This window comes from Struthio camelus, chromosome 1 (assembly GCF_040807025.1).
Source record: "Struthio camelus isolate bStrCam1 chromosome 1, bStrCam1.hap1, whole genome shotgun sequence".
Taxonomy (NCBI): domain Eukaryota; kingdom Metazoa; phylum Chordata; class Aves; order Struthioniformes; family Struthionidae; genus Struthio; species Struthio camelus.
The window spans coordinates 224,948,256-224,956,211 of NC_090942.1; the positions used below are offsets into that span (position 1 = coordinate 224,948,256).

The following is a 7,956-nucleotide window of genomic DNA, read 5'->3' on the forward strand; positions in this document are numbered from 1 at the left end:
GCCAGATGAGCAAAGAAATGTTATTTTCTTTATTTATTCATCAGTTCATGGGTAACTGGGGGAGAAGAATGGTAATTTTCAAGGATTTTGTTGTGCATCTCCATTCCATGTTGCTTTCCTCCAGAAAGTTTGAAAGGCTTTGAAGACAATAAGCTTAAGAATTCCTGAGATCTTCCTACGACCTACTCAGGACCCTGACACTGTAGCAACTCCACTGCAGCTGCCTTATTCAGACTCTTATTTAAACATGGAAAGATCAAGGTCGCAATGACCAAAAACTAAAAATATTCTTTGTCCTCCTCCTGGCCAGGCAGCAGCTCACTTCAGCCCACTGAATGGGATCTTCCCACATCCCTGTCCAGATAGCAGAGCCACAGCCCTTTCTAAGCTGAGGTTTGCTTTGACTCTCTTCCATATCCTACTTTACCCAGAAGTGAAATTTGAAAGCTGCTCTGTTCTTGGTATATTTAAACCTGGTGAACTGTTTGGTTTGTTATAGAGCAGGGCAGCTTTTTTGGTTGGTGCCTGTAAGAAATTCATGTGCTCTTCTATACGCCCTGCCCCTGTGCTTATTCTCCAAGAAAGTCAGTTGCGTATTTGACACATGTGCTTCTCCCTCTTACAAAGACACATATTTGCATACCCTGACCCACTTCCATAACATCACAAAACCATTGCAAACGTGTGTAAGGTGGCACTAGGTTAGCATGAAATCTACTTGTAACCTGTAAAAAGGTTACTAGTGCAGTACCCGCGACAAGAACACCTCTAAGGAAACATCAGATGAATAGCAGTACAGGGAACCAGGCATCCACCTAGCCAAGCATTGCACAGAGGAAAAGTGTACGACACTTCCAAATACTCCCAGCTGCGGAGTGTTTTCAACCTAGCAGACCTCCCGAGCTATGTGTTTGTGATATGTATTTGGCAACCACCAACGGATTTTGCTTCCATGAACTTGTCCAGTCCATCCCTGAACCAAGATGATTTTGGGACTGGAGCACTTCTCATACAAGAAGCTGAGAGCTGGGACTGCTTAGCCCGGAGAAGAGGAGGCTCGGGGGGGTAGATCTGATCAATGCATTTAGTATCTGAAAAGAGAGCGTAAAGAGGATGGGGCCAGACTCCTCTCAATGGTGCCTAGTGACAGGATAAGGGAATGGGCGCAAACTGAAGCAATGGGCACAAACTGAAACACGGGAAGGTCCAGCTGAACATGAGGAAAAACTTTTCTATGTGGGGGCGACCGAGCCCTGGAACAGATTGCCCAGAGAGGTGGTGGAGTCTCCCTCCTTGGAGATATCCAAAAGCCATCTGGACACAATCCTGGGCAACGTGCTTTAGGTCACCCTGGTGGAGCAGGGGCGTTGGACTAGATGATCTCCAGAGGTCCCTTCCAACCTCAACCGTTCTGTGACTCTGTGAACACCTGTAAACTTGCAACATCCACATCATCCTTTTGCAACTAGTTCCATGATTAACTCTTGCATGAGGAACAAGCTGCTTTTTGTTTTGAACCTGACTCCTGCTAGTTTCCTTTTACTGTCCTTATCACTTGTGCTGGAAGAAACAGTGAACAGTCAATCACTAGCCATACAAGTTAACTCTTTATTACTAGAGGTGACTTTGATTTTAGCAGCAAAATTCCTCTGTGCACTCAACCCCTAACAACACAGAGATGATGAGTAACAGACAGCAAAATGCAGCATAAGAGCTCTAAAAAGTCATTATCCTCCCCTTCATCTTCAAACAATTAATTAGGTGACATGCAGTAAACACGGCGTCACATGCTGGTGGTTTAATATAACTTTATTTGCATCACAATAATGTCAGATTATACAGCTATCTATATATAAAATTAAGTAAAGATAGATTTACTGCCCTTTCTGAGGGACCGTGATGTGTAATAAATCACGTCAGGACACCATGATCATTGAGAATTCAAATTTAGGTCCAATTCTGGTAATATTACTAACAACCTCTGAATCATGCCTGGAGGTAACACAAATATTTGTCCAGAGTCAGAGCTACCCACCCTGAACATCCCACGTTTTCTGGAATTCAGGCTGTAAACGTAGGACTAGACCCTTTCTTTGTAAGTGTACGCCCATACAGCTGGTTATGAGCATCCTCACCCGCTTCCAGTGCTCAAGGAGCTTGGGAAAACCCAGCCCAGCCAGGGCAGCTCTCAAGATCTCCTTTGAGAGCGATTTCAAGGGAGTCTTTTCTCCCATAGCTACTGCAGAAACTCAGGGACTCCAGATATAATACATTGCCCATCATCTTCTAAACCTCTTGCTTAAAAAATAAAGGGAGTATAATATGGTGCTGCCTTAGTTACAGGAAGGACTTGAACCCCTTTTAGATCGCCATGGATGATCACAGAAGCCGTTGTTTGTCCCTGGCAGCCTAGGGCCAGGAGAAAATTTCCTCCAAAACCTTGCTACACTTAAATCTCCAGTTGCCCAGAGGAATTGGTTGTGGCAGGTGTTTGTATCAGTAAATTATGTACTTTCCCTTAGAATTTCTCTCTCTGCTGTGCAGATAGGGAACCAACACAGAAAAGATCTTGCCTCGAATTGTGCAGGGAGGCTGCACAGGGCTCAGCACTGAGCGACATCGCCTTAGTTACAGCCTGACTGGTGAAGCTGTTCTGCTGGGCATTGGAGTCAGCGACGTACGACCGAATCGCTGAACCACCAGTGTTCAGCCCCTACTCTGTGGTACTTTCCTACATCATAAACACCCATGCTGCTCTGGAGGAGGGGCCCACCTCAAACTCTTCAGCGCTCCTGCCTAAATCACCACGCTGATCTCCATCTTTCCTCTTAACATCCAGCGCCCAGCTTGGGCGGCCACACACGGCCCCGGGCACTGGCGCTCCCCGCCGGGCTCTGTGCGCTGCCCGACCCCTGCTCAGATCTATCACACGCGGGGTAAGAGCCAATGAGAAGGTTCCCAAAGCGCTGCGCTCCCCTTCCTGCCCCGTCCAGGCCCTGCGCAAAGGCCGAGGCGTCAGGACTGCACCGCGGGCCGGGCCGGACTAGGCCGCACCCGCCCCAGCCCCGACCCCGACCCCCGCAGAGGCCGGGCCGGGCCAGACCGGGCCGGGCCGCGCCCACCCCAGCCCCGACCCCCGCAGAGGCCGGGCCAGACCGGAATGGGCCGCTCCTGCCCCAGCCCCGACCCCCGCCGAGGCCGGGCCGGGCCCCGCCGCCTCCGCCGCACCGGCGCCAGCACCCCTCAGGCGAGCGGAGCGACTGGACTACGGCAGGCAGCAAGACCCAAACTACCTTCCTTCCTCCTCCCTTCGCCGCTGCTGCGCCGTGAGGTCACTTCCGGCGCGCCGCCTGGCCCCGCCCCGCCCCCCCGGATAAGCGGCGCCGCGCGGCGGCCGCGGCCTCTTTGGCAGCGCGCGGGCCAAGATGGCGGACACGCAGGTGGGCGCCGCGCGGCGCCGGGCCGCGCCGGGCTCCCGGGGCCGGACGGGGGGCGCCGGGGGCCCGGAGGGGGTCTCCGACCGCCTAGCTGGGGCGGCGGGGGGTTTGGGGCTCAGAGCGGGCGGGGGAGGCGTGTCGGGTGGGGTACCGGGCCCTGGGGGGGGGGACTCGGCCTCTGGGGCCCAGTGAGGGACCGGGCCCTGGGGCGGGGGGGAGAAATGGGGGCCCCTGGTGCCGGTGAGGGATCGGGCCTCGGGGTGGGGAGGGGGAACGATCCTCTGGTGTTAGTGAGGGACCGGGGTTGGGGGGGGGGGGGGAACGATCCCCTGGTGCTGGTGAGAGACCGGGCCTCGAGTTGGGGCGGGGGGGGACCAGGCCCCTGGGGCCAGTGAAGGACTGGACCCCGGAACTGGGGGGGGAGCCGGGCCCTGGTTCTGGTGGGGGATGGGGACCGGGGTTGAGGAGGGGGAATGATCCCCTCATGCCAGTGAGGGACCAGGGTTGGGGAGGGGGAAGGATCTCCTGGTGCTGGTGAGGGACTGGGGTTGGGGCGGGGGGGAAACGATCCCCTGGTGCAGGTGGGGGGGGGGGGGGAGGATGGGCCCCGGGGTGGGAGGGGGGAAGGGATCCCGATGGCAGTGAGGTACCGTGGCCCGGGTGGGGTTTCCCAGTACCAGTATGACACCATTCTCCAGATCTAGAATAGCATCTCCCGGTGCCAGTGAGGTACTATGCCCAGGTTGGGGGTTTCAGTGGCAATGGCCCCCAGGTGATGCTTCCCTCTTTCTTTCTCCCCAGACTGAGCGGGCTTACCAGAAGCAGCCCACGATCTTCCAGAACAAAAAGCGGGTGCTGCTGGGTGAGGGTGGCAAGGAGAAGCTACCCCGCTACTACAAAAACATTGGCCTCGGCTTCAAGACTCCCAAGGAGGTAGGGCCCAGCCTCCCTGCCGGGCACCAGGCAGGGATACTTCAGTTCTTGGTGCTCTTCTTGCTCGAGCACTTGCTCCCTTTGTATCCCCAGGGACATGAGGGTCCTGCCATGTGGTGGCAAGCGTCAGGTCACGGGCAGGCGCAGTTATTATGGCTTCTCTGAGCGTGGTCACTGGGATGTCCTGTGGTATCTGAGCTTTGTCTGCCCAGATGCTGACACGCACTTCTCTTTGCAGGCGATTGAGGGCACCTACATTGACAAGAAGTGTCCCTTCACTGGTAATGTCTCTATCCGTGGCCGAATCCTGTCAGGTGAGCTGCAAAGGTTCCCTAAGGACTAACGCTTCGAATGTGATTGTGTGACTGCCCTGCAGTGAGCAAACATAAGCCCGTGATTCAGGAGTGTCTGTCTAGAGCTGCCTGGAAACTCGGATGTGGTCCTTGAGCTGCACGTGATGCCATTCTCACGATGGTCTTCCAAGTCTCATGGTGAAGGGGCTTTGACGACAATGCCGCATGGCTTTGCTGATGCCTAGTGAAAGGACCCGTTACTGGCAGTTCTTCTAGATGGGCTGTTCTGTAGCGCAGGTGGTAACATAATGCAACAGCAGATGATGCAGGGAACATAATTCCAGTAAGCATATCATTGTATGCTTAGAAAGCCTTTGAAAAGGCAAAGGATATAAGTTGCTTCATAACACCGTGCCATTTTGAAGGTTGCAGCCTGGTAGCAGGCTGGAAAGAGAGTCTTTGTACTCTGGTAGGATTAGGGTCCTAGAGCAATCCTCCAAGGCTGCCTCATAATTTATTATTAAGGTAGGTTAGGAGAAATTCCTGGAATTGCAGGTTCCTGCTTTCACATGTCAAATACCACTTGTCACTGCCAATGTTCTTGAACAGTTCTTCTGAAATCTGTTCTCTATTAGCTATAAATGAAATCTCCAGCCCAATTTACTAATGGTCAGTATGTGCTTGCTTACTCTTATCATTGTGATATTCCCTCCAATTTTGTCACCTAGGTGTGGTTACCAAGATGAAGATGCAGCGCACCATTGTCATCCGTAGGGATTACTTGCATTACATCCGCAAGTACAACCGTTTTGAAAAGCGCCATAAGAACATGTCTGTGCATCTCTCCCCCTGCTTCAGGTGTGTAGAAGTCTATTCTGTCTAGCAGTGATGGAGGGGAGAGTTAATGTATGAAGATTACATGTATAGAAGAGCTAATGTGCTCAGGATGTCTAATATGCATATTTGTAATGCTGAACTCATGTTCTGTCTAAAAAATGAAGCGAGCAGGCACTTCAGTGCAACACGTGTAGTTTTGTTGCTGTTTCTGACCTGGAACCTGTTTGCTGGTGGTGATGTCTAAACTCACGATGGTCTTCAGAGCCTCTCTTGGTGAAGGGGAGCTGCTGACAATGCCAGTGGCACTTGCTGAACCATAAGACATGTTCTGGTCAGTCTGCCTGTTCTGTAGAACTAGAGAGTTGCAGCCTGAGGTTTTACAGTGTTTGAGAAAGGATAACAAACTTGGACAAACTGAGGTTGCCAAAGTAAATGCTGAGGCTGGAGGGAGCAGGTGCAAACAGCAATACCGGTTTCGTCTACTGAATCCCTCCTAACACCATCTTTGGTGGACAGAATTTTCAGAATAGCCTGGACTGCTATTTCAGTCCAGTTGACTTGTCCACATTTTAGCCTGTGTGTGACTGAAAGCAAAACTGATCTCTGGAGAGTTTTCCTTCAGACGCTCAGCGCTCGTTCTGCTTTTATGAAAAGCTTGCATTTAGTCTTGTCTTGAGTTTAAGCAAATGTGGAATGACAGACTCCAAGGCCTTGTGGCAGCAGGGTAGGATGAGCACTTCTTTTTACGCATGTTCTCACCTTTGTAGCACTTAAGATTCCAAAATAAGCAGAAGGTACCGTTTGAGGACACGCGGTCACTTTCATCGCTGTATTATGCAGTAGCATTTCTGGCATCGTGTAACACAAATATGTCTGTGGTACAGAACTAACGAGCTTTAAATATAGAAAATTACAGATACCTGTAATGTCTTTGCAGGGATGTCCAGATCGGGGATATTGTCACTGTGGGAGAATGTCGTCCCCTCAGCAAGACTGTCCGATTCAATGTCCTCAAAGTCACAAAGGCTGCTGGTACCAAGAAGCAGTTCCAGAAGTTTTAAAAAACGCATATGGAAGAAATTCAGGACAAATAAAACATTTTGTAAAAATGTACTCTTGTGTGTATAATCTGAAATAAATAGCATAGGGATGCAATAGCATGTGTAAACTCATAGGACTACAAAGATGAGTGAAATAAGTATGTTTCTTGGGGAAATGTGAGAATATTGTGCAGATACTGTTCCGAGATATTTCAGGTTTTCTGCTCAGAAGAGAGGAGAGTGGAGGTAGGTGAGAGAGAAGGAGCAAGAGAATTGTGCCTTTGTTAATAAATAGGAATCTTGGAATTCTTCTATAGAACTGACATGCAATCTGCCTAGGACCAATGAGTGAATGTTCTTCAAGCCAAAGTGTGATGTAGTCAGCTGTCAAAGAGCATGTTCAAAAGAGAAGTTGGTCTTTGTAATCGGTCTTCTCTTCCTGACTTTTGTATTCCAGAAAAGGCTGAACAAGACCTAAATATCTAATGTGTGGGAGACCTGTGCACAGGAAAGAAGCAAAAAGGGATGTGTTTTGAGTGCTTGTTAGCTATTTTCAGAAGAGTTTCTGTGACTTTCCAGTTCAAGTCTGATTCCCTGTATGCTTTTTCACCCTTCCGCAGCATAGCTGCAGAGGAGAACAGATTGAAAATTACAAAGTAATTCGGTTTAGAGTGTAAAGCCTCTTAGTGATAACAAAGGAAGTGAAATCTTTAAAGATTTCATTTTTCATAAGGCTTAAATATGTACTTGAGAAAGATGCCATGTGCTGTGTTTGCACAAAAAGGTGTCTAAACACATTTTACAAGGATATGGTGTGTCAGCAGTTCAAGTGGCTGGGAGTTAACACTAAAGAAATTCTGCTCTTCCTGCAGTTTTTTCTAGAGGTGATAGTTGGTTATGGTTCCTACAGTCATAGAAAAATATGTTATTCTTGGAACGGAATTAGTCCTCCATCTAGGATACTGATCCCACTTCCAGGGGGAAACCAACGCCAGAAAGAAGTGATGGCATGATACAATGAGTAGAACGTCTTGTTCTACAGCAGGAAGAGAGCATATACGATAAGCACCGGAGGTGGAACAATCAAAATTCAGTGTTTTAACCCAGTGTAGTTAAGCTGATAGCATTATCTTAACCCAAACCCATTTAAAATATCAAGAAGCAAAGAAACATGATTTTGAGCAAGGCCTGTGCTCTTGCAGATGTGAACTAGCCTAATCGTTGGGTTAGCTCAGATTACAAAGTCTACTGTTGGGTTTCTTGTACTTGTCAGGAAGTGTCTAAAAACAGGAGGGCGGTGCTGAGGCTTGCATCTCTGTTCTGGTTGCTACAGTAGCTTGTATGAGATGGGGATTCCATGTACACTTCCAGAGAATTAGACTGTCTGTATAGCAGCATTGCTTATCGAATTAATGC

The 7,956-nt window shown here is 49.8% G+C and overlaps 1 protein-coding gene and 2 non-coding genes across 3 annotated transcripts; all 3 read left to right on the forward strand.

The window, feature by feature from the left end:
- Nucleotides 1-3,147: 3,147 nt before the first annotated feature.
- Nucleotides 3,148-6,613, forward strand: RPS11 (ribosomal protein S11). Its single transcript, XM_068930959.1, has 5 exons — nucleotides 3,148-3,440; nucleotides 4,239-4,370; nucleotides 4,609-4,684; nucleotides 5,392-5,521; nucleotides 6,438-6,613. The coding sequence occupies exons 1-5, from the start codon at nucleotides 3,426-3,428 to the stop codon at nucleotides 6,559-6,561; spliced, it is 477 nt and encodes a 158-aa protein (XP_068787060.1). The 5' UTR covers nucleotides 3,148-3,425; the 3' UTR covers nucleotides 6,562-6,613.
- On the forward strand, nucleotides 4,820-4,910 carry LOC138065873 (small nucleolar RNA SNORD35). Its single transcript, XR_011138918.1, has one exon. It is a non-coding gene; the product is annotated as a small nucleolar RNA SNORD35 (small nucleolar RNA).
- On the forward strand, nucleotides 5,729-5,822 carry LOC138065872 (small nucleolar RNA SNORD35). The gene has a single exon (XR_011138917.1). It is a non-coding gene; the product is annotated as a small nucleolar RNA SNORD35 (small nucleolar RNA).
- Nucleotides 6,614-7,956: the final 1,343 nt, after the last annotated feature.